The sequence below is a fragment of the Hippopotamus amphibius genome, chromosome 7 (assembly GCF_030028045.1).
Source record: "Hippopotamus amphibius kiboko isolate mHipAmp2 chromosome 7, mHipAmp2.hap2, whole genome shotgun sequence".
Taxonomy (NCBI): domain Eukaryota; kingdom Metazoa; phylum Chordata; class Mammalia; order Artiodactyla; family Hippopotamidae; genus Hippopotamus; species Hippopotamus amphibius.
The window spans coordinates 41,601,635-41,629,196 of record NC_080192.1 but is presented as its reverse complement, the minus strand read 5'-3'; the positions used below and the strand labels follow the sequence as shown (position 1 = coordinate 41,629,196).

Here is a 27,562-nt window from a genome sequence, read left to right as displayed (position 1 = left end):
TGAGATAGGGTAGTTATTCTGGATTACCTGAGTGGGCCCAAAGTAATCACAAGGGTCCTTATAAGAAGGAAACAAGAAAGTGAGTGAGCAGTAGGAGATGTGACAACAAAAGCCAGAGGCTGAAGTGATGGGAGGAAGGGGCCATGAGCCAATGAAACATTGCAACCTCTAGACACTGATAAAAAGAAATGGATTTTCCCTTAAAGCCTCCAGAAGGAACACACCTTGTTTTTAGACTTCTGATACCCACATCTGTTAAGATAACAAATTTCTGTTGTTTTAAGCCACTAAATTTGTGGTAACTTGTAGCAATAAGGAAACTAGCATAATGACCAATGGTAAAATTTAATAGAAAAGTCTATCTCAGTTCAAGTATAATGACTTGAGCTGCCTTTTTAGAAAATGTGTTACCTATAAACTACATCTGTTCATGCCGAGACTGGATGACCTGCTGTCAGGGGATACTGTGGGTAGAATCCTTACATTAGGCAGATTATTAGGCTGAATGATCTGTAAATTTCCCAGAAAGATTAAGGGGGAAAGTAGCAACAGGACTCAGAGGTTTGCAAAAGGCTCTGTGATAGCATAATCTTTGTTAAAGATGAAAAGAAAAGGCCTCTACAAGGCAATCCTGAAGTATACAAGCATTAGCCAAACACTTAGCAGACTGGTCGCAAAGGATATTCAAATATTAGATGAGCATATGTACCAAATCTGGTGACCCATTTATTATAGACGAGGTAAGAAACTTCACAGCCCTTCATCCATTCCCATTTTTGGGTGGGAAAGGGGTAACTAATAAGGACAACCAAGTACCATCATGCAAGAATAAGAGGGTCAGTAATTGGCATATGCATAATTTATCATTGGACTTGAATACATAAATGTCTTAAAGGTCAGTTATTGAGAAACTGTACATCAAAAATACCCTATAAATATGCTATCACTAAAAACATACAATATACTAAATCAACAATGATGAAGCTTAACTATTAGTACAGTTGGCCCTAGAACAACATGGGTTTGAACTACGCAGGTCCACTTATAGGCAGATTTTTTTCAATAGTAAATACTACAATCTACAGCTCAGTGGTTGGTTGAATCGAGGATACCGCGGAACCACGGTTCTGCATCCAGGGTCAGAGACTCTACCCCACCACTACCAATTGTTCAAGAGTCAACTATATTTAAACAAGAGAATAAAAACAGCAACATTTAAAATCCGTGACCCGCTCAAAAATAATATTTGATGTTACCAAAAACTGGGCAATTCCATTAATTTACATGTCCATTTACACAAGCTGTATGATGTTGGCAAATGTCATATACAGTAGTCATACTTCTTAGAATAGGATTTAAAGCTCCCAGTAAACCCTAATAACATACTAAGTTTACTTTATGAGCACTAAATCACAGTAATCATGAAAAACTCACCTAGTAAGTATGTAAAAATCAAAGTTTCAGGAAGTTGGGTCATCTCTAGGCCCATCAAGAAGACATTTATTACATTCTGAGACTTACTGAACTAAATCACCTTTGCAGTTCCTTCCATTTCAGAAAGCATCTGATTCAAAGTATCCAATTTAAGTTAGAATCTTAAGCAACAGTTCTGCAATTAAGAGTCCCTTATACTACTACCAAGATTTATACATATTTTTAAATTTTTTATTCTCTTCTAAAAAGTCATTTATATAATAAATTTTTAATATAACAAAAGATTTTGACCTCAGACCTCATAAAGTAGTTTTCTCTGGTAACAGAAATAATATATAAGATATTCACAAGTTATGACCTTCCTTAAGGTAAGGAACATATTCAATTTTTTTAAATCTAAAGGTATATTTCACTTATTTAGTTTACTTCAATCTATCAATAAAATTTGACCCCTACACTTCAAGGATTTCTTAATGGTTAATTTCCAAAGTGATATGAGTTCTGGACTTTCACAGAATATTTTAAGACACATATTAAATGCACACTGGTGTTCTGAAGTATATTAGTATAGTATAAAGAGTCAATTCATATTTTTCAGTATTTACTACCTAAGACAAGCAACACTACCACAAAAACAGAATTATATACAACTGGAATAATAAACGAGCAAATGAATTTTTTAAAAAATAGAAAGCACAATCTCATGTAGAAGAAGAAAATTGAATAAATGGACCCTAAAGTCAACTGAATCCAAGCTTTTAGCACCTCACACCAAGACTACCATAATAGTCTCTTAATTAATATCTTTATCTCTCACTCCTCTAAATCATCTTATATCCTGCTTCCAGACTCACCTTGTCCACCTTCATAAAAACATTCAATGACATACCACCGTCTACAGATTCAAGTTCAAAATCCCTGGGTCTGGCACCCAAAGCCTTCCATAAGTTTAGTCTCTTATCTTCCATGTTGATCACTAGTCTTGTAAATAACATTCCCTTTCACCTACCTTCATCAGTTTTTCTAGGCATTCTCCCCTGAATAAACCTTGAGTAATTAATTCCCTGTTTAGCCTTGCCTCTTGCCATCCTCCCTTCCTAGAATGCTCTCTTTGCTCATTTTCAATGCTATGATCCCTATCATCTATGTTATTCAGAGTTTGTGTTCTTTTAAGAAAGCTTCGCTAACTACGCCCATGTATAGCAACGGCCCATTTGTCACAACTTGTATAACTGTCTTATGTCCCTCATTAACACTTGGTAAATGCTATTATTGCCTTATCTATCAACCCCTCTATCTAGTCTTCTCAAAATAAACATAATTCAGGTAGACTACACTGTATAGCTCTTAGCATCCCCTTCACAGGGCACAATACTTCGCACAAAGACTGCATTCAAAAAAAGCTTACTAATAATATTCGTAAAACTAGTGCATGCAAACAGATTTTTTACAACACTGCCACCTCATACTGCTTTATATTTTCAAAGAACTTTCTGGTTTCACTAGATCATATTATCCCTGTCAAGTAGGAATGATGAGTATTCTTGCTTACATATTTTTTATTTAAGTAGAATATTTGCCTCAATATTTTAGGTAGCAAAAATGAGATTCAGAGAAAGTGTAAAGCCAAAATTACTCAATAGCATATGTAGGGCTTTTTTTAGTTTGTTTTATTGCCACTCCTGCATCCTAACTTTATCTTTTTGGTAAGAAGGCTGAATATTAATAGTTATATTAACAATAACAATAGTGGCTTTTATTTATTGGATATTTATAATGTGCAAGACTGTAATAGGTATTGTATAGATATATTATCTCAATTAAAACTCAACAACTCTGGGAGGTAGATATTACTATTATCTTTATTTAATAGATGAGAAAAACTGTAAACTCTGAGAGTTAATTTAATTACACAGGTCATACAACTAAGTGACAGAGCTCAGATTTTAACACATAGCCAAATGTATATGGAGCCCATGTTCTTATCCACCTCTCCGAGATCTAAACAGTAACTAGCTTAGGCCATGCAGTTCAAAGGTGACATTTTATAAATAGATAACTCAAAGGTGGACCTCCAGATTAGTTTCACATACAGAATATTTCAGGAGTTCACACTGAAATTGTTGGTATTATTGTCTCTAAAATGAGCTACGATATTTCACAGAAGAAACTTAATGAACAACAAGAAGAAAATTGCTCTCACTGCTGTTTATATAACTTGCTCTAACCTCTCAGTATCAACAGGATTTACAGTAAAAATGATTAAAACTTTACCAATACAGTGTAGATATTCTGGTATAGAATTTAATACTATCTACTTAGATGTTTACTCTGAGAGGTAACAATAAATTTTAAGCAATTCTATTCAGAAAGACAGTTTCATAGACAATATGTTAGTGGCAAAGGAAAAATATTCAGAGACAGACAGACCTCAGTTCCATCACTTACACTGTGAGCTTTTAGAGAAGACAATTAACCTCCCTGAACGGGTTTTTCTATCTTTAAAAGTGAGCATAAACAAATATCTATCTTTAATGGCTGTTGTGAGGACAGTCTGAAACAGTATACACTTAGAAAATAGCAATTGTTATTACTGGTATTTTTATTACCACCAAAAGATTTAAAATATTTTAGCTAAAGAAGAAAAAAAAAAAACTTAAGAAAGTCCATTAACTTAAAATAAGAAAACATTTATGGTACAGTAAATATCATGTTCCAAGAAAAGGCTTTAATCTTAACTTTTTTTTCTGAAGATAGAGAGAAAGCAAAATAACCTCCCATCAAGTCTTCCACTTAAAATTGCCGTTACAACAACCTTCTTCATAAACCAAGTTACGTCCATGTTCATTTTATTTTCTATTAACAAGTGATCATTTTAAAGTTTAACTTTTTTGACCACTAAAGAAACAAGCTTGAACTAGAAATTCAAAAAATGTTGGGACCAAGTTAACCCAAGTAAGCAAAACTACACTTTGCTATCAATCATTAGACTGATCCTACATTTGAGCCTGAACAAAGGACACTGACTAAATTAAAATTCACAAACACCTCAATTTGGTAGTGACTCTCAACTTCATAGCAGCATGAAAGACAGAAAAGTTGGCCTCTGCATTATTCCAATAGTGTAAGTTTGTCAAAGAATCTACCACCTAACAAACCATGGAGCTATTACCTGGCTGCATTTTACCCACTGGCACTTTTAGATAACACAAACATCCCTAATTGTCTATAAATCAATATTTAATGGAATCTTTAAAAATGCAACAGGAGAACTGAAATGAAATGATCCTGGAGCAAAATGTTTTCGTACAGTGACAAATCATCATTTAATCTACCCTACCGTTGAATTTTCATCTTTTTTTAAAACTTATTGGATAAGGTACACTTAACCACTACCCCTATCTATTTGTTTTAATTTCAGAATACAATTCAATCACAACACAAGGCAGCAATATTTACTAAATCTTTACACTCTTATAGAAAGAATATATGTGGCAACTGCTCTTAATTCTTAATTATTTTAACTGTTTCATTTTGTCCACAGCCACACATAATTTGAGACTGGCAGGCATTTAATTTCCTCAACTGTTAACAACCTCTTGATTTCAGTAAGACAAAGTTTCTTGAGGAAAACAAACTATTATATCAGTATGTCTTACACTATATGGCTGGGAAAGCAAAGGAAAAGAGGTAGGAGATAGGGCAGAAATAGCAGAAAACTGGGTTATGCCTTAACAAGCTTTAAACTATCTGTAATTTTCATATCAACAGAGGAGTTAAAGTATTACTTTAAAATACTTTTTTTTAAAGTTTGTTTTAAATATATTTTTAAAATAAAATGATGGCTTACATCAAACTTTCAGCTGTAGATGATAGTACCTTATTATGCTGTATTTGAACCACTCACCAAAGTTCGGTCAGGTTCTCCATCTGCCAAACCTGTCTCCATAGTGAAAGAAGATAGGTTTACACTTCTCTTCCCATTAATGTTTATCCATCCTGTACATCTGGAAATCCTAGAAGAAGAAAATCATATGTATTAGTTCTGATATTAAACTGTGATACATGGGAAATAAAAAGCATTACGTATATAAGGAGGGAGAAATCATTTATGCTGAGGTTACTGGGAAATCCAATAGCGGAAAAAAAAAAACAAAAACAGATTTTTCCATGGGCCTTGAAGAATGGTAAAAGTTCAGGAAAAAAATGAAAGAAAATATTCCAAGTGAAGAGGAATAGCAAGAGCAACCGATATGAGATGATTCAAAATTTGAAAAGATGATTAAATCTACTTATAATTAGAAATAAAATGAATTTTTTGTCATTATTACATCTGCAAAAACTAGAAAGTATGCTGCTATCCACTGTTGGCAAGACCATAGGAAAACAGATGTTCTCATACACTTTTGTGATAAGAATGTAAGTCAGGGACTTCCCTGGTGGCGCAGTGGTTAAAAGCCTACCTGCCAATGCAGGGGACCTGAGTTCAATCCCTGGTCCAAGAGGATCCCACATGCTGAGGAGCAACTAAGCCTGTGCGCCACAACTACTGAGCCTGCGCCCTAGAGCCCATGAGCCACAACTACTGGGCCCACATGTTACAACTACTGAAGCCCACACACTCTAGGGCCCACACTCCACAACAAGAGAAACCACCGCAATGAGAAGCCTGCACACCGCAAGGAAGAGTAGCCCCTGCTCACCACAACCAGAGAAAGCTTGGCACGCAGCAACGAAGATCCAATGCAGCCAAAAATTAAAAAAAAAAAAAAAAAAAATACAAATCAGAACAATTGGGGGGAGGACAATTTAAAATACAAATGCTTTTTATTAAATTTATTTATTTACTGGCTATGTTGCATCTTCGCTGCTGTGCACAGGCTTTCTCTAGTTGTGATGAGTAGGGGCTACTCTTCACTGCGGTGCATGGGCTTCTCACTGCAGAGAATGGGCTCTAGGTGTGTGGGCTTCAGTACTTGTGGCGCGTGGGCTCAGCAGTTGTGGCTCATGGGCTCTAGAATGCAGTCTCAGTAGTTTTGATGCACAGGCTTAGCTGCTCCGTGGCATGTGGGATCTTCCCGGACCAGGGATAGAACCCATGCCCCTTGCATTGGCAGGCAGATTCTTAACCACTGCACCACCAGGGAAGTCCCTAAAATATATATGCTTTAATCCAGCAATTGCAAGGCTCGGAATTATTCCACAAATATACAATACAAATGCACAAAGAAATTAATAAATACATCCAACAAAGTAATAGATGAGAAAAACTGGAACCAACCTTAGTGTCAATCATTAGGAGTTTGCGTAAACTGTATCACATACATACAACTGAATATCATACTGCAATTTTTTTAAAGATTTATTTTATTCTTTATTTATTTATTTTGGCTGTGCTGGGTCTTCATTGCTACACACGGGCTTTCTCTAGTTGTGGGGAATGGGGGCTACTCTGTTGCAGTGCTTGGGCTTCTCGCTGTGGTAGCTTCTCTTGTTGCGGAGTACAGGCTCTAGGCAAGCAGGCTTCAGTAGTTGCGGCACATGGGCTCAGCAGTTGTGGCTCGAAGGCTCTAGAGCACAGGCTCAGTAGTTGTGGCACACAGGCTTAGTTGCTCCTCGGCATGTGGGATCTTCCCGGCCCAGGGATCAAACCCATGTCCCCCGCACTGGCAGGCAGATTCTTAACCACTGCACCACCAGGGAAGCCCCCATGCTACAATTTTTTTAAATGAGTTTATATATATATATATATATATATATATATATATATTCTTTTTGTGTTTCTGAATTTTTCGTTTTTACAATGAACATGTATTACTTTTATAGTTATTTTTATTTTGAGAAGTCTTAGAAGTATGCCTTCATCACAAGTCTTTTTCTTTTGAACTTTTTAACAAAGCCTCCAAGACGAACTCCTATAGTAATTATATATATTCAGAAGTCTCTAATAATCTCTAATAATTCTTCTTTAAAACAGCTAACAAAATTAAAACCAAGAAATAGGTAAACTTCTAGTCATTTCTTGGAGTTCCAAATCATTTTCTTGTTTTTGCAAGTACAAACGGCTGCAGTGAAATATAAATACAGGATGACCCATCCTGTGGATATGAGTGAGCCCCTTTCCCCAGCCAATCCTGTCATTGTCCAATGGGCTCATGAACAAAGTAGCCACCATGGTAGAGGTGGAAGTGATGCATGGGTTCAGCAACATGGACTTCCACTCGCCAAGACCAACCAGGCTACTGCCACTGCTGTGTGCCAAATCTGCCAGCAGCAGAGACCAACACTGAGTCCCCAGTATGACACTACTCCCTGGGGTGATCAGCCAGCTACCTGGTGACAGGCTGATTACACTGGACTGCTTCTATCATGGAAGAGGCAGTGCTTTATTCTTACTGAAACAGACAGTTACTCTATATACAAATTTGCCTTCCCTGCACAAAATGCTTCTGCCAAAACTACTATCCATGGACTTACACAATGCCTTATCTACCCCTCCTATTATTCTACAAAGCACTGCTGCTGATCAAGGAACTCACTTCACAGGAAAAAAAAAAAAAGTGTGGCAATAGGCTAGTGAATTTGCTGGTCTTACCATAATCCTTATCATCCTGAAATAGCTAGCTTGACAGAACAGTGGAATGGCCTTTTGAAGACTCAGTGAGGGCACCAGCCAGGTGGCAATACCTTGGGCAAGGATCTCCAAAAGGCTGTATATGCTCTGAATGTCCAATATATGGTGCTGTTTCTTGCATAGCCAAGATTCACAGGTCCAAGAATCAGAGGAAGGAAATGGAAGTGACACCATTCACTACTGACCCACAAGCAAAAATTTTTTTTTATTTATTTTTATTGAAGTATAGTTGATTTACAATGTGTTAGTTTCTGGCGTACAGCAAAGTGATTCAGTTATACATATACATATTCTTTTCCGTTATGGTTTATTACAGGATATTGAATATATTCCATGTTATCTGGTAGGTCCTTGTTGTTTATCTATTTTATATATAGTAGTTTGTATCTGCTAACCCCAAACTCCTAATTTATCCCTCGCCCACCCCCTTTCCCTGTTGGTAACCATAAGTTTGTTTTCTATATCTGTGAGTCTGTTTCTGTTTCATAAATAAGTTCATTTGTGTCATATTTTAGATTCCACATACAGGTGGTATCATATGGTATTTGTCTTTCCTTTTCTGACTTACTTCACTTTGCATGATAATCTCTGGGTCCATCCATGTTGCTGCAAATGGCATTATTTCATTCTTTTTTTTATGTCTAAGTAGTGTTCCATTGTGTATGTATACCACATCTTCTTTACCCATTCATCTGTCGACGGACATTTAGGTTACTTCCATGTCTTGGCTGTTGTAAACTGTAAGTAGAGTTTTCTCCCAATATATGCCCAAGAGTGGGATTGCTGGATCATATAGTAACTTTATTTTTAGTTTTTTAAGGAACCTCCATACTATTTTCTGTAGTGGCTGCACTAATTTACATTCCTACCAACAGTGCAGGAGAGTTCCCTTTTCTCCACACCCTTTCAAGCATTTGTTATTTGTAGACTTTTTAATGATGGCCATTATGACCAGTGTGAGGTGGTACCTAATTGTTGTTTTGATTTCTATTTCTCATACTTAGCGATGTTGAGCATATTTTCATGTGCTTACTGGCCATCCATATGCCTTCTTTGGAGAAATGTCTATTTAGGTCTTCTACCCATTTTTTGATTGGGTTGGTTTTATTGTCATTGAGTTATTACGAGCTGCTTGTATATTTTGGAAAGTAAGCCCTTGTCGGTCACATTGTTCACAAATGTTTTCTCCCAGACCATATGCTGTCTTTTCATTTTGTTTATGGTTTCCTTTGCTGTGCAGAAGCTTACAAGTTTAATTAGGTCCCATCTGTTTATTTTTGCTTTTATTTTTATTGTTTTGGGAGACTGACCTAAGAAAACATTGGTACAGTTTATGTCAGAGAATGTTTTGCCTATGTTCTCTTCTAGGAGTTTTATGATGTCGTGTCTTACACTGAAGTCTTTAAGCCTTGTTGAGTTTATTTTTGAGTATGGTGTGAGGATGTGTTCTAACTTCAATGATTTACATGCAGCTGTCCAGTTCTCCCAACACAACTCACTAGCGAAAATTTTGTTTCCTGTCCCCACGACCCTATACTCTGCTGGTCTAGAGGTCTTAGTTCCAAAGGGAGGAATGCTTCCACCAGGAGGCACACAATGATTCCACTGAACTGTAAGTTAAGCCTGCCACCTGGCCACTTTAAGCTCCCCTCTGAATCAATAGGCAAAGAAGGAACTTATTGTGCTGGCTTACCTAATTGATTCTAATTACCAAGGGGAAATAGACTGCTACTCCACAATGGTGGTAAGAAAGAGTATGTCTGGTTATCAGAGATCCCTAAGGGCATCTCTTAGTACTACTATGCCTTATGATTAAATTCAATGGAAGACTACAATAGCCCAACTAAGGCAGGACTACTACTGACTCAAACCCTTCAGAAACAATAGTATGGGTCACCCCACCAGGTAAAGAACTATGGCTATCTGAGGTGCTTGCTGAGGGCAAAGGGAATACAAAATGGGTAATGGAAGAAGGCATTTATAAATACCAGCTACCACTACATGACCAGTTACGGAAATGAGAACTATAACTGTTATGAGTATTTTTTCCTAATTTTATTATGAATATGTTTCTGTGGATATGCATCAAATAACTGTTTTCTTCCCTCTCTTATCTCCTTATCATATAACATAAGATACCCTGACTTTACATCACAGTATTTAATTACTGTTAGCTTTACATCAATATTTAAGTTATAGGATATCAAGGTGAGTGAACATCACTCAAGGACTTTGCAGCCTGCCCTGCAATTTCAGACTTGCCAGCCCCCACAATCATGTGAGCCAATTCCTTAAAATAAATCCATCTCTTTCCTTCCCTCTCTCTTTCCGTACACATGTATATTTTATAGGTTCTGTTTCTCTGGAGAACCCTAACACAATATGTATGTGTGTATTCATATCTTATCCATATAGATGTAGATATATTTATCTCATTCATTCTCACCACCTTCTGTGCTCTCCTCTGTATCACAAAAGCTAAAAGTATGAGAACTCCATTTTGCAAATACCTTTGCCCCTGGCATTCTGTATGTGATTTACATTCAGCAAATGTAATGCATTTGCACAGTATTTGGAAGGCAAAAGAGAGACAGAAACAAGGCCAGTTTTCTTCTGAATGCAGTAGGCACTTGCACTTTGACAGACATGAGGTTTTACAGTAACCACCAAATGCTCCCCTGCCAGTTCCCTATGTTGATACTACCAGGCAGCCACAATCAGCAGCAGCAGTGACTAACCTGAAAGCTGAGAACAGCCTTCCAGGCTCCACACCTCCAGCTTTTCCAATATTTTAAGAATCTAATTCCCCGTACTAATTTCCCTTTTGCTTTAAGTACCTATAGTGATTTGTTTTCCTCAATGAACCTGGCCTGACAAATTTTTAAAGACTAAATTAAAATATATTGTACATTAGATAGCAATCAGTGCTGAGAAGAAAAAATTACGAAGGGAGCAATTATGACATGTCACAGTAGTAGGGAGAATTTCAGATAGGAATGACTCTGAGTCAAGATCTCAGTAACATGAGGGAGTGAGCTGCTCAAGTATCTAGAAGACCTTTTCAGGAAGAAGAGGAAACAGCAAGCACAAAGACCCTAAGGCAGGAGCATGCGGCATGTTTAAAGAACAGCAAGGAGACTAACATGGCAAGTGGAATAAGGAAGAGAGCAGTGAGCAAAGAGCACAGAAAGAAAACTATGTTTGAAATAACAGAGAGCCTCTCAGGACAGAAGAACTTGGACTTATGCTCTGAATGAGATGGGAAGCTATCTGCTGAAAGGAGAGCAAAGAAATAACAGAATCTGACTTATTCAGGATCACTCTGGCTGCTGTCTGGGAACAGATTACAAATTGGAAGACCACTGCTCTAATCCAGGCAAAAGACTATGGTGGCTTGTGCCAGAACAGTGGCAAGAGATGTGGTGAACAGTGCAAATTATTTAAATACTTTGAATATAGAGTCAAAGGATTTGCTGATGAACCAGATGTAGGGTGTAAATTTAAAGAGAGAGAGAGAGACAGAGAGGAACTTAGAAGGTCTGTGCCCTGAGCACAGAGCAATCGGAAGAATGAAATTGCCAGTAACACATATGGAGTACATTATGGAAAGACTTGAAGAGGAAAGTGATGAAAATCAGGAGTGCCTTTTGGATATATTCACTTTGAGATGTGAGTTAAACACTTAAAGAGAGATATCAGTCAATTAGACAGTAGGACCTACACATGTGAGGTTGAGGAGGTCAGGCTAGAAATGTAAATTGAGAGTCAGCATATAGAATTTAAAATTACAAGACTAGATGAGATCTCTCTAGGAATCAGTGTAGACAGAAAAGAGGACTGAGTTCACAGCCCTGGGGTATTCAATATTAAAAAATCAATATTTATAGAATAAATGAATAAATTCCAATTTTTGCTTTTCAATTTTCAGATCTACTCAATATAATTACTTTATGTAAAGACAAAATTGCTCTATCTAAAAAGCAAAGAGCAAAAGCAATCCTGAGAAAGAAGAACAAAGCTGAAGGTATCATGATCCCTGGCTTCAGACTATACTACAAAGCTACAGTAATTAAAACAGTATGTTACTGGCACAAAACAAACACACAGATCAATGGAACAGAACAAGGAGCCCATAAATAAACCCAACTATGATCAATTAATCAACAAAGAAGGCAAGAATATACAATGGAGGAAAGACAATCTCTTCAATAAGTGGTGCTGGAAAAATTAGCTACATGTAAAAGAATAAAAGCAGAACCTCACATCATATACAAAATAAAACTCAAATATACAATATACAAAAATAAATTCAAAATGGATTAAAGATCCAAATGTTAGACCAGAAAACTCCTAGAAGGAAACATAGGCAGAACATTCTTTGACATAAATTGTAGCAATACTTTTTTGGATCTGTCTCCTAAGGCAAATGAAACAAAAGCAAAAATAAACAAATGGGACCTAAATAAACTTAAAAAACTTTTGCACAGCAAAGGAAACCATCAACAAAACGAAAAGACAACCTATTGAATGGGAGAAAATATCTGCAAATGATATGATCAATAAGGGGTTAATAAGCCCATACAACTCAATACTACAAAAAATAAAATAATACTACCCAACTAAAAACTGAGCAGAAGTCCTGAATAGACATTTTTCCAAAGAAGACATACAGATAGCCAACTGGCACATGAAAATATGCTTAACACTGCAAATCACCAGAGAAATGCAAATCAAAACCACAAGATATCACCTCACAATCTGTCAGAATGGCTGTTATCGAAAAGACCACAAATAACAAATGCTGGTGAGGATGTGGAGAAAGGGGAACTCTTTTACAATACATGTAAAAGAATTCCCACCAATGGTGGGAATGTAAATTGGTGCAGCCACTATGTAAAACAGTATGGAGTTTCCTCAAAAAACTAAAAACAGAACTACCATATCATCTGGCAATTCCACTCCTGGGTATACATCCAAAGGAAACAAAAAGACTAATTTGAAAATGAACACAACAAAACAGAAACAAACTCACAGATATAGAGAACAAACTAGTGGTTACCAGTAGGGAGCGGGGGAAATGGGAGGGGTCAGATAGGGATAGGGAATTAAGAGGTACAAACTACTACGTATAAAATAAATAAGCTAGAAGGATATACTGCACAGCACAGGTGATATAGCCAATATATTATAATAACTTTAAATGGAACATAAGCTATAAAAATTTTGAATCACTATGTTGTACACCTGAAACTAATATAGTATTGTAAATCAACTACATTTCAATGAAAAAAAAATTTAAATAAAATATACAATGACAAAAAAGGAACTTTTTAGTATTACAAAAAAGGAACTTTTTAGTATTACAAAAAAGGAACTTTTTAGTATTACAAAAAAGGAACTTTTTTAGTATTAAAAAAAGTCCAAACACCCTAAAAAAAATTCAGCACTGAATATGATAACTGTAGTTTTTCTGTAGTTACCTTCATCGAATTTAGAAACTTCCCTTCTATTACAATTTTCTTGAGAAGTTTTATTCATATTTTTAATGACTGGGCACTAGTTTTTAAGTGCATTTATGACTCTATTGAAATGAATGTATGTATTTTTTTCCTTTGGTATCTTTATGTGATTATATTGCTTGATTTATTGAATATTAAGCCTTTCTTGCGTTTCTGAAAATCACACTGGAACATGGGGAAAAAAAAGCAAAGACGACACACACATGCACAGTAAAAATCAAATCATAACATGACTAATTTAGAAAAGGGAGCAGTCCTCAAAAAATTAAAAACAGAACAACCATATGATCTAGCAATTCCCCTCCTGCGTAAACAACTGGAAAAAAATTAAAATGCTAATTCAAAAAGATACATGCACCCCAATGTTCACAGCAGCACTATTTACAATAGCCAAGATGTTGCACTTGGGAGCAACCCAAGTGCCCGTCAAGATGTGGTATATGAGGGTGAATCAAAAATTATCCACACTCTGGGTTATAATAAAATTTCTGTTAGCCATACTGTCTTATCAGCACTTTCTATTCAAGGCTACAGTCTCCCCAGTCACTGTTGTGCAGGTGTGAATGTGTTATATCAGTTCATTTGTAACTGTAGTGCAAGCAAAAATGGATGCCCCACTTATGATTTGCATGAAAGAGCAGTGTGCAGTGATTCGTTTTTTGTGGTCTGAGGGTGTACTTGGTGCCATTATTTATCAAAGACTTTGTGCAGAGTATGGAGAAAGTGTTTTGTCATGAAGAAGTGTGTATGAATTGATATAGATGCTTATTGAAGAGCTGAAGCCTAAACTTCAGATTAAACACAGAGGACTGCTATCCAAGGGCATGCAAGTTGTAATCTTGCATGACAATGCAGGTCCACACACTTCTCCCCACACTGTCAACACTCTGCAAAAACTTCATTTTGAGGTATTAAAGCATTCTCCCTATAGTCCTGATCTTGCTCCATCAGACTTTCACTTGTTTGGTCCCCTGAAAGCAGGCTTACAAAAATGAAGATCACTTCATTTCATTGATGAAGTGAAAACAGCAGTGCATCCGTGGCTTGCAGCTCAGCCTAAAACATTTTTTAATGAGGGAATACAAAAGCTTGTTGACAGATGGACAAAGTGTATTGAAAAGCAAAGAGATTATGTCGAACAATGATGTATTTGTCTTTTCTAAAAGTTAACTAAAATAAATTCTAGAGCCAGATTGAGGATAATTTTTGACTCACCCTCGTGAGAGAGTGTGTGTGTGTGTGTATGTGGGTGTGTCAAACCAACCACCACTCTGCTGCTAGTCTGCCAATCAGTTTCTTTCAATATACAAATTATTTGAATGATTGAAATATGCTTAATAACTACATTATTATTTTAAATTTAGAAAGTACTGAAAAACTTCCCTAAGTAAATATAGGGAAGATGTCACACTCACTCACTCACTCTCACACACACACACACACACACACACACACACAGTGGAATATTAATCAGCCATAAAAAAGGACAAAATTCTGCCATTTGCAACAACATGGATGGACCTAGAGAATATTATGCTTATTGAAATGTCAGAGAAAGACAAATACCGTGTGATATCACTTACAAGTAGAATCTGAAAAATAACACAAGTAAATGTTTACACAAAACAGAAGCAGAGTCACAGATACAGAAAACAAACTTGCGGTTACCAAAGGGGAGAGGGAAGGGAGAAGGGACAAATTAGGGGTATGGGATTAATAGATACAAACTACTATGCAGATATGCAACAAGGATATACTGTATAGCATAGGGAATTATAGCCATTATCTTGTAATAACCTATAATGGAGTACAATCTGTAAAAATACTGAATGACTATGCTGTACACCTGAACCTAGTATTATAAATCAACTATACTTCAAGAAAAAATAAACTAAAAAGGGAAAAGAAAGATGTGCCCTAAATTCCTCACTGTTGAAAAAAAGGGAGTTAAGGTAAGACACTACTAACATATCAAAAAACAAGTTTTTAGTATTTTCTTTGAAATCAAAGACTAGAACTAAAAACAAATAACAAAAAAATCCTAGAGGGAGAGGGTGACTGACTGGAAGCTTAAAGTATAAGCATACTAAGTTCCCCATCTTTTAGAGTTTAAAGCTAAAGATGTTTAAATGATAATAAGTCTGGGAATAAAAAAGTATATTTTTTAAAGTTAAAACAGTAATTAAACACAGACCTGATGGCAGTAGGCCCTAGGCCGTAGGCTTGAAGAGAAGAAAGGCAGTCTCCTATTTTAACTCCTTTTAAACAGTGTATGTTGCTCTTATAACCAAAAAGAATGTCTAAGTTTTTTGGAAAAGAGTACAGTGCATCACAGTCCTGAAGATTCCTTTCTCCAAATTGCCAAGCTAACACTAAGCCTGCATCCTAATTTAAACATACTTACTAGTTGAATTCAAAGTTTAAAGAAGACTCCATGCCCTCTTTTGTTCCATTATTATCAGTACTCTAGACACTGTTCAGAGAACTGGTGCCTCACTGTCTACACTTTAACGAAGTTCCTAGAGAAAGAATTTTTATAAAAATTTTCTCTATTTTGGGCTTGAATTGTTATTTCAGTCACAGAAAGAATGAAGGAGTAACTACTAAGCAAGGCTAATGGCTTTAACATCTGTCATTTAACCATAACAACCTCATAATGCTGTACTGAATGATGGCTGTCTCTGAAGGCAGTTACAAGTTGTATACAGTTAGGTTGTGGCTTCCTGTCTCACAGGATGCCCCAGAAGTGTTTTGTTTTGTTTTGTTTTGTTAAGTACTTAAGTTATAAAAACAAACATTCTCTAAAGCAGGAATGCCTATCAATGAATACAGCATACTTCTAAACAACAGCACCACCTTCTTATCACTGGAAACTAGGATTAAATTCAACAACCTTCATCTCACTTGTTGCCAATTTGATGTAAAAAATTAGGTTGCAAGTAAGAGTAATTTGGTCTAGCTAGTCTAAACGAATCTACAGTATTTACACTAGGTTAAATCCTAAAGGAAAGTCTAATATAATGAGAAATTAATTATACAAATGTGACAGGTCCCAAGAAGCAAGCTACCACCACCATCTTATTCATAAGCAGTTTACACACACACACACACACACACACACACACACACACACACACACACACAGGCTGCTTTATGAAAGCAGTCTGGCTATCTAAATGGCTTTCATCAAAATTACTGTAAAACAATGTGGTACATATTCTTCATAAAGTATATTAATATTTGGCACCTATGAATTATGTCGAGATTTCCTCCATTCTAAAAAATAACAACAACGATGATAATGATGGTAATAATGGAAGACTGGGAGGCAAGCAAAAAGCTGCAACAGGCATGGGGGAAGCAGGATAGGAGTGTGCAGGGCAAATTACCCCACTGCGGCTGCACAACACTAGGGAGACGGATGACGATGACGCGTGTCAGGGAGACAGAACTTGTCAGACCTAGCCTTGGAAGAAGGAAAGCCATAATAAATTACCTAAGGATATAAAGATGAAAGCAGGGAAAAAATCTAGACGACTCCTCTTATCTGGATTTCCCTGGAATATATAGGTATGTAGCTATTCTCAAGCACTGCCCTTCCTAATAAAACCCTCATTAAAATTACCTTATTTCACAAGTATACTATGGCTATATGTCTATTTCACAGTCATTATAATCTAGTTTGCATTTATCTAATGACTACCTGACAACACATTAAAGCCCAATCAATTACTTAAATTCTGAACTAAAAGAGTGTCCAAATACTTTTTATATCTCTGATTTGGCAAATTCATTAAACAGTTCAACTAGACACACTGTTTTATATAGCTGTAATACTGTGATTTATAATGAATAATTTCTCTGAATGACCAAATACATATATTTCAGATATATTTGGTCTTCATCCACAGTTCCTGGCTCACAGCTCCCAAAACCCTCCCAATTTTCTGAGCAGTAAGAACAATGGGATAATACTCGATCTCTTGTCCTCAGTTCCTGAAAACTCTGCAGGGAAGGTGACTTTTGGATCCCACCCAAGGGTGGGGGCTGGTTGCCAGGAGACCCAACCATGTGATTAGAGGGTTGGAACTTTCAGTCCCACCCCTTGATTTCCAGGGAGGAGAAAAGGGCTTGAGGTCGAATCAGTCACCACTGGCCAATGATTTAGTCAATCATGACTATGATGAAGGCTCCATAAAAACTCCAAAGGGCAGCTTTTTGGTCCCCTTTTTCCCCCGAGATCCTCCACATCTGGGAACCAGATTCTTCCCGGTGCTACCTTGCTGGGCCCCAAGCTCCGCAAGGACAGAAACTCCTTTGTTCAAGACCTTCTGCTATGTATATCTTCATCTGGCTGTTGATTTGTATCCTTTAATATCCATTTATAATACATCAGTAATCTAGTAAGTAAGCAGATTTTTCTGAGTTCTGTGAGCCATTCTAGCAAATTAATCAAACCCAAGAATGGCATCATGGGAACCTCTGATTTATAGCCAGTCAGTCAGAAGTCCAGGTAACAGCTTGGACTGGCAACTGGCTTCTGAAGTGGAGAATGTTCCTGTGGGACTGAATCCTTTACCTGTGGAATCTGATTCTATCTCCAGGTATATAGTATCAGAAATCAGGAGAATTCTGAGACATCCTGGTGGTGTCAAAGATTTGCGTGTTGGAGTAGGGAAGCCTACACACACACACACACACACACACACACACACACACACACACACGATGGCATCAGGTCTGGGAGCCCTTTTCAATTTTAATCATCCAGACAAGTGACAACGGTTACTAATAAAAAGCACAAAGAAAAATGCACTAAAAATCTTCTTGATCTGCTGGTTTGCAAAATACACACTGTTTATACAGAGTCCAGCCAAAATGATACTGTAAGCACTTTGCCCAAAGGAAAACCATGTTAGTCTAAGCTCAGTGAAAACCTGGAAATCACTACTACCAAATTTCTGGCAAGGTACAAAACAAATTCCATTTCCTAGTATCTCTGGACCAACCACTAATATACATAATTGATAAAATTTATGGTTTATAAACACTTAATATCTACTGTTGCTTCACCATCAGTTATATTTCCTTTACGGGGCTCAAAATACATTCATCAAATATTTGTTTACATTTTGTCCCATAGGAGGCACCGTTCTAGATTCTGGACATATAGAGAATAAACATCCTGTCCTAGCTGAAACAGAGCAAAACAGACTGACTAGTATACCACTACGTAATGAGCCTTATGACAAAGGAATGTGTATGGTGTTACCTGCAGCAGCACGTGAGGATATTCAAATCAGGTTTCTGGAGGTGGTAGAGTGAGAGTACCCCCGCCCTTCCCCAAAACACTCACAAAGCCCCTTTATATTAAAAGCAAACACATTAACTACCAGAAGTAAAATATATAAAGAAACCTAACTAGTATAAATTAATAAATAACCTTTCATAAATATTTACACTCTAAAGGGCTTTCTTATACAGTCTATTTTGAACTCAGCTTTTTTTTTTTAGGTTCAGTTATTTGCTTTTTTAGACTTAGTCACAAACAAAACTAGTTTACATTATCTTCCAATTGATATATAATTCTACAAAAGAATAAAGTAAAAAAGAACAACTGAAGTAATATCATATTACTACACAGTTTATTTTTCTTAAAGTGGGTGTGGAAAAGGAATACATTAGAAAGTTAATTTCCTAGTTTGAAAATAAACTTTAGTTACAGCAAGATTCTATCATATATATAAAATACTAGACATTTTGCAGAGTTGGAAAGAGAAGAAATTATTTATGAATGATAGAACATAACTCACTTAAAGTCATATAAGTTTCCCTAAAGATATCAGTCAACCCAACCTGCAGAAAGCTGCATTAAGACCTCTCTTACTATACATTCATACTTCCCCTTTTAAAACCTCGAGAGAAGAAAAAATCATTCCAAAGTAAACTACATAGCTCCAAGTGTTTTAAAAGAACTAGCAAAATACAAATGAACTTACTTACAAAACAGAAACAGACTCACAGGCACAGAAAACAAACTTATGGTTACCAAAGGGGATAGTGGAGGGAGGGAGAAATAAATTAGGAGTGTGGGATTAACATGTACACACTACCATATATAAAACAGGTAAACGACAAGGACCTACTGTATAGTACAGAGAACTATACTCAATATCTTGTGATAACCTACAATGGAAAAGAATCTGAAAAAGAATATATGTATGTATGTACATAACTGAATCACTTTGCTGTACACATGAAACTAACAACATTGTAAATTAACTACACTTCAATTACAAAAAGAAAGAAAGAAAGAAAGAAAGAAAGAAAGAAAGAAAGAAAGAAAGAAAGAAAGAAAGAGAAAGAAAAATAGCCAAATAGCCCATAGAAACAATAACCAACGCAGTAGCAACCAGACCCCAACACCCAGTCTGTGGTCTCTAAACAACATTTCTCATTAAAAGACACCAGGGGTTCTTGAAGAAATGGCACATTCTAGATCTAACACAAAAGAATGTATGAGATGAGCCCAGAGTATCTTGTATTCCAGAGAGCAAGGAAGCTGTCAAAGACTATTAGAGTAATATAATGAAGACTGAGGAGCCAACCTGAAGGGGCTATCAATAGCCAAAGAAGGGACAAATTAGGTACTGAAATAAATGAAATAAATTAAAGGAATATAGAAGCTTTCAACAGTGGATTTAAAAACTTAATTAACTGACCTATAAATTTCACTGCACAACCGCAATACATTCTTTTCAAATATACATATTCCCAAATCTGACTATATGCTGGGCCAAAATTCAAGTCTCAAATAACCTGCAAAAGGCTGAAAACATACACACTGATCTCTGACCACAATGTAATTAAGCTAGACATCACTAACAAAAAGTTAACTAGAAAATCTTCATGTATTTTGAAATTAATTAAATATACCTCTAAATAAGCTATGGAATGAAAAGTAATCACAGTGGCAGTTAGGAAGCAACAAGGAAAATTAAGTTTTTAACTAAATGATAACACAAACACTATCAAAACCTGAGGTATGCAGAGAAAATTTATAGCTATAAAAGGCAGTCTGAAAACCAAAGAACTAATCATCATTTCAAAAAATGTGAAAGAGAAGCAAATTAAGCCTAAGAAAGTAAAGGAAGGAAACAAAAAGCAGAAATAAATGACACAGAAAACCAAAACACAGACACAAAATCAACAAAGTTAAAAATTAGTTCTTTGAAAAGAATAAAATTAATGAATGCTAGGTAAGACTAAACAAGGGGAAAAAAGAGCAGAAATAACCAATATTATGACTGATAAAAAAGACAAAACAACAAATCCTCCAAACATTAAAAACTTTCCAAAAAAGGAATACTATCTATTTATTAATGTATTCATTCATTTGTATTTTTCTATCATCTGGTACTCTGAAGAATGGTAATTAGTATCTATTATAATTGTATGTACCATACAAACAGGTTATATTTTCTGAGATGACTGGTAAATTTCAACTATTTGGCTTTAAAACCTAAAAAAATCAAAATGACATACAAGGAGCTTATTAGTCTAATAAAGCCACCAGAAACAAGAATGACAGTCTCCCCTCTCTACCTCCCACACACCCTCCTATAAAACATCTCAGAGACAACAACTTTAAACAAAAGGCTGCAAGACCCAAAATATGGGACATTTGTTTTGGAAAGCTTTGTTATGAACTTCCTGGCACAAACAGACAAGCCAAATGTTTTAAAATGAGTGAATGAACTTGAAAAATACATTCTAACATCACACTAGTCCTAAAAAGGAACAGACAACAGCAAATAGACTCCATTTCTCCTCTCCGGCAGAGCTGTTTCCTGCTCTGCTCACTCAAACTGCTTCTAGCATAGAACTGATCCCACCTGCCTCCCCCATTTAGATCCAACACTTCAAGACGACAATCAGTTTACACAAACTAATAAGTGCCAGATAGGTGTCAGGCATATGCTACCTTCTGCAGAATCAAAGTACAAAAACAAACATGGTCCATGACCTCCTGAGGTCATGTGAAGCTTCTCATGGGAAGTGATGCTTTAAGCTGAGACCTAAAGGATGAGTGGCAGTTAGCTACACAAAGAATGGCAAGAAACACATTCCAAGAAGAGAATATGCATAAGCCCTAAGGCAGGAGACCAGTCATATATTTACAGTAGCCCTACATGTTGCATAGTAGACATATTACATTAGTGATAATAAGATGATTGGGAAGGAAGTGTGAAAGGATGGAAGAAAAAAATTAAGTCAATATGAGAACAGCCCAATTTCATTCAAGTTTGTGTATTTTGGATTTGACAATTTACATTTAAATATGCTATTGAATTAGGCCTTTTTAAGAAATTAAAATAAACTATTGGTGAACCAGGGTGTGATCCGTTCAGTAGCTGCTTCTCCTAGTCACTATAAGATAATGTGGAAGAGAAGCAATTAGAGCAGGTAACATTTTGACGTTCCTCTGATCCAGAAGAAAGCTCTCAAAAGAATAATGTGTTAGAAACAGCAAAGTATTTCTTTCCATCAATACTTAACTGCCATTCTCTTCTTAAAAGCTTTTCTTGTACTCTAAGAACCCAACAAGGTCCAAATCTTTCTTACACCCACTAAATCAGCACTTAACATAGTGTGAATGATAATATCCGTAACTGTTCGTAACACACACCTTGGGTTTTCACAGTTGCCAAATCTCAGTTCCTAATTATGCAAACATGTATGACTGTAAAGGAGTGTAAATAACAAGACTAATGTTTTGGCCTATTAAAAGAGAAGCATTAAAAAGTGGTGTCCAGCGAATGTGGAGAAATTGGAGTCTTTGTGCACTGCTGGTGGGAACGTAAAATGGTACAAACCCTATAGAACAATGTTGGTGGATCATCAAACAAATTAAAAACAGAATTATCACCTGATTTAGCAATTCCACTTCTGGGTATATACCCAGAACAAGTCAAAGTAGGGTCTTGAACAGATATTTTTACATCCATGCTTATAGCAGCATTATTCACAATAGCTAAAACACAAACGTGTGTGTTGATACGTGAATGGACGTACAATGGAATGTTACTTAGCTTAAAAACGAAGAAATTTCTGACACGTGCTACAACATAGAAGAACTTTGAGGACATTATGCTGAGTGACATAAGCCAGTGACAAAACAAACAAAAACTGTATGATTTCACTTATATGAGTTACCCAGAGTAGTCAAAATCATAAAGACACAGTAGAACGGTGGTTGCCAAGTTTTTAACTTGAGTTGTGGTGACATATACATATATACATATGTACATATATAAACATTCACTGAGCTGTACACTTATGTTTTGTGCATGTTAGTGTATGTAAGTTGTATATCATTTTTTTTGTGAAAGCTTATTCGTGTTGCCTTCCATTGTTGCTGTTCTTATACATACCACTACAATTTGAATTCAAAGAAACTTCAAACAAATTTTTGGCATAACCAAAGAGTACTACTACATGTTTCACTGTGATGACAGATGTTTTAAATAATTCAAGAGGAGAAAATAGACCTATTCATTAAAAAGAATATTACTTTCATAGGCAAATACTCAAATCATTGGGTTCTATTCATCAATATACAGCACAAAAGTATTACCTGATTTTTTTTTAATGTTTATTTCTCCATCAGCTACATAATTTGCTGCCAGATATGAACTTAACTATTTTTCTCTGCATCAGTGTTTCTCAATAGTCACTGGTGTACCAGAGTCACAATTTTTGCCACGTGCTACTAAAGTCTTCTGAGGAAAGACTGATTACAACATGAGACTGTGAGTCTACTGGAGGATAAAAGGAGAATGTGGAAAGGAATTCACATTTCATTCATTTAAAGCACCTCCCTTTCCTTCTCACTCTCTGACTGCTGCTTCCTTTGGTGCACTGAGCAGTCTGAGCCTCTCCTGCCCTTGTTAATGTGCCTTTGCTCTAGTCTCTAGCTAATCTCATGTCCGTCCCCCATTCTTTACCAAGCCAAATCTCTGGTATCTCACATCATTTCTCTTACTCAATTAAAGAAGCAGGCAGGAGTTGGTCTAGGAAAGTTGCCCTCCATTATAGGTCAAAGAGCATCAACCTTAAGGGAGAGGACAAGACTATCCAGGACCTTGATCAATTTAGAGGGCTCAGTTTTAACTGGTGACAATTTTCTGATTAAATAATTTTTTTACCTTTTTTTTTTTTTGGTCAAGCATATGTGAATTTTAGTTTCAACCTAAAAACGTGCCTTCTGGGAGGGATAAATTAGGAGGTTGGAATTAACATATACACACTACTATATATAAAATAATCAATAAGGACCTACTGTATAGCACAGGGAACTCTACTCAATATTCTGTAATAACCAATATTGGGAAAAGAATCCAAAAAATAATAAATATATGTATATATATAACTAAATCACTTTGCTATTCATGTGAAACAATAAAATTTTTAAAAGAATATAAAAAAATAAAAATAAAAACGTGCCCTCTGAGTACCCACATTTAGATAAAAGTAAGACTGAAAAACAGACTGAAATACCTTATTTATTTCAGGTAGAAAAATGAGATTCCAAATAGTGTCTTTCAACTGATCATTTTTGCATTGACTTCAATATTCACTCTACTCTGACAGCACATCTTTTTATCACAACTGTGTAAAATTTATGATAGAGAGTTAACAGAAGTAGAGTAAAACTCAGAAGAAACACGAGACATTCTCGAATTAATGGAAAGATGCCATAGGTCAGATCACATTCTCAAAACACCACTGCATGCATTATGAAGCCATTATAAATGACTAACAGACAACAAACAGTTCTGACTCCAACACTGGAACTGCAAAAGAATGACACATTTTGATCACAAAAGAATCCAGTAAAAAAAGTGCAGAGGATTTTCTCCTCCTGGAGTCATCATAAATTTATTTCTGGATGGGACTATGGGGCATAGAAACAAATAGCTTAAAATTTAGTCCAAAAGATACTAAGTATCACACAGAACTTTTAAAACTTGATTTAAAACTAATTTCATTCAAACTGATTTATATATGTAGACAACACCAATGTTGTAAGATATATAGATAGACAAGTTATAGATGGATGGGTTGATATACATAGATAATCCTGAAAAATGACATTATTCTCATATTATTATTTTTTCTTTGCACTTAACAGTATACTGGGATAGTAAGAAACATCAGGGGACAAGGAGAGTTTCAATAACAGTAACAAGAGACAGGCTCATGTTTGATCTAGAGCAGCGTTCCTCTACATATGGTCTGAGGAGCACCCCCACCATAAGCATATGGGGCACTTGTTAAATATGCAAATGCCCAGGCCCCTCCTGTACATATTAAATCAGAATCTCCAAGAGTGCAGCCTGGGATTCTGCATCTTAACACACTTTCCTAATGTTCCTTCTCCACATTCAAACTTAGGAACTCCAGGTTTCAAGCATAGACTCTGGAGTCAGACTTTCTGGGTTCAAAATTCAACGCTACTAAATACTTGTTTTACCACAGACGTATTATTCTGCATCAGTTTCTTCATCTTCAAATTGGACGTGATGATAATAACAGTACCTCACAGGAGTATAAAACAACTAAATGAGTTGACATAGGAAGTCCTCAGAACTGCGCTGGGCACAATGTAAGTGCTACCTATACAAATGCAATAGGCATAACTAAGTCAACCAGGCTCCAAATTACTTTTTTTTTTTAAAAACACATAATATACCTAAAAATTAAAACTGCTCATCAGCGTACTGGCATATCTCATACCACCATACCAAGTATTCATAGACATTGCCACAAACTGTTTCATCCCTGTGTTCATTAGCAAGGCATGCACTTTCCCTATCCTGATGTAGCATGATGAGATATACAGAATATTAGCAAACCTCATTTCAAGTCCATACCTCTATTGAGAACTAGCTGTGGACCTTTAGACAAACTATTTTATATCTCTGGACCTCAGTTTCCTCATAAGTAAGATTATGAAACTAAAATGGCATTACTGAGGTTTCCTGCAAATCTAATATTCTACAATTTAACAGCCAGCAGTTTTACCACTTATCTAACTACTGCTGACATAATCACTGCAATGTAAAAGAATGTAAGTTGTAAGGACCATCTCAACTCTAAGGGCAATACTAGCCCTTCCTTCACAGTAACGTACTAAGGGGAAAAAAGAACGTGAGGTAACTTACAATCATTTTACAACAAATCAATGAGGCACATTACGGTTTTCTAAGTTTTTTCAAATTCACCTAAAATCTTTTACCCTACATGATCAGTACAAATAGCTCCTCAAGGAAAAAAAAATCAGTTCAAGTAGGTAATCAAAGCAGTATTTATCTATTTTATAAGAACTGAAATACATTCCCCCCCCCCCATCCTTTAATGGAAAGGCATTTGCACTGAGTATGGCTCTGCAGATTAGAACTGAGCATCACCTTCCTTGCTTAAACCACAGTTATGGTACATTGTCTGAGATCGCTGGTGTCAGTTCTTTAAAATGAAATAAAACTTAAAAGTACTTGCAAATTCATCACTTTAGAGAATCCTCCTAAATGTTTACAATTAGTTTTCCTATGTTTTCTAGTTATCTAGTTATCTTATCCACACCAAGTCCCAAAGGGAGCATGTGGATGGGCCAAGATGGATGCCCTTAGAAGCAGTGGGTTACAACACAGAAGAACTCTGAGCTTAGGAAGCCCATATTTCTTATATGGGCTGCATAATGGGCAGTAAGCCTGTGTGCTGTTTGCTCCAGAGGAAGACACAGTCTCTGTCTTCCTAGGCTATTCACTATACAAACATCCTTGAAAAGATAGTCCAGAACAAAAGGCAGTCAGCGCTTTATTTGAAAGATACCCAGAACTGCAAGACACCATGAGGGAACTGTCTTCCAACAGTTTTTTCAACCCTGTCTTATCCAACACAACACCGTGTAATATTTCACCTCGCATTATATGTGTTATTACTAATGATAAGTCAGATCACTAGTGATTCATAAGCCATTCCTAAGAGCATTTTTGCAAATGTCTACTGAGAGGAGTGATTAGCAGAATTTTTTCTGATTTTAAACAATTTGAAGAATCCTGTTATATATAAATCACACCTCATCAAGTCCAGTCTTAATTTCTGAATGAATGTTCCTGCACTGAAGTCAACCATCACCTCAAAAGATTCAGGGAACCAAACGGTGACAAAGGAATGCCCAGCCTCTGTCCTCCTACAAAGATCAACAATTAGACAGCTATCCATGAACAAAAGAAGCTCTGGGACAGCTCTGGAGTCCACATAATAAACTTCAGCAACATAACAGAACAACAACAACAAAAAGTGGGTGGGGGAGGGGCAGACGGGGGGTAGAAAAGGACAAAAAGAAAAAGAAAACAGCTTCAATTTGCTTTTATCATCCATCTCCTACAGTGTTTAGGCCAGCACTGCTTAGCACCGAGGGGAAACTCTCTCCAGCTGGAAAGAGCTCCCCAGGCCAGCAGAGGGAGATCAGAGTGAGCAGCAGCTTCCCCAGCCTTTTAGGGCAGTGCACAAAGGACCGGCTTTGATTTCACCCCACCTAGAGACCAGCAAAGCTGAGGTACATAGAGATGGCTAGGAACAAGGAAGAATAGCAGGAGTTACCCAGATCAGCCACACAGTGAGTATAACCACAGTCCCACCTGTTCTTCAAAGAACCTGAATTTTGAAACTTTCTCAACTGAAAAAACTAACGGCCAGCACACAGCCACCACAGATCACCTGCAGATTTCATCAGCTTTTGTCCCACAGTTATTTGCGTTCACCACCACCAGTTGCCTGAGTCCCTCCTAGTTCCCTCCCCTCGCCCGCCCCACAGGAGCCCAGGACCCACACCAAATACCAGCCCAAGCCTGTGTGGCTGAACGGCTGCAAGATGCTGCCCAGACTCCCACGGCTGACCTCCACCATC

At 36.5% G+C, this 27,562-nt stretch overlaps 1 protein-coding gene across 6 annotated transcripts in view; it reads right to left on the bottom strand.

Annotated features, from left to right (window-relative positions):
• OSBPL8 (oxysterol binding protein like 8) overlaps nucleotides 1-27,562 on the bottom strand; it is a 166,239-nt gene that overhangs the window by 106,791 nt on the left and 31,886 nt on the right. For 2 of the 6 annotated variants that reach the window (XM_057741091.1, XM_057741092.1), the window contains one exon: nucleotides 5,342-5,450. In XM_057741091.1, the coding sequence (XP_057597074.1) occupies nucleotides 5,342-5,383 (42 nt within the window). In that variant the 5' untranslated portion in view covers nucleotides 5,384-5,450. Of the gene's footprint in view, nucleotides 1-5,313; nucleotides 5,451-27,562 lie in introns of those variants that run through there. The other 4 variants (XM_057741094.1, XM_057741093.1, XM_057741098.1 and 1 more) reach the window with 4 other exon arrangements.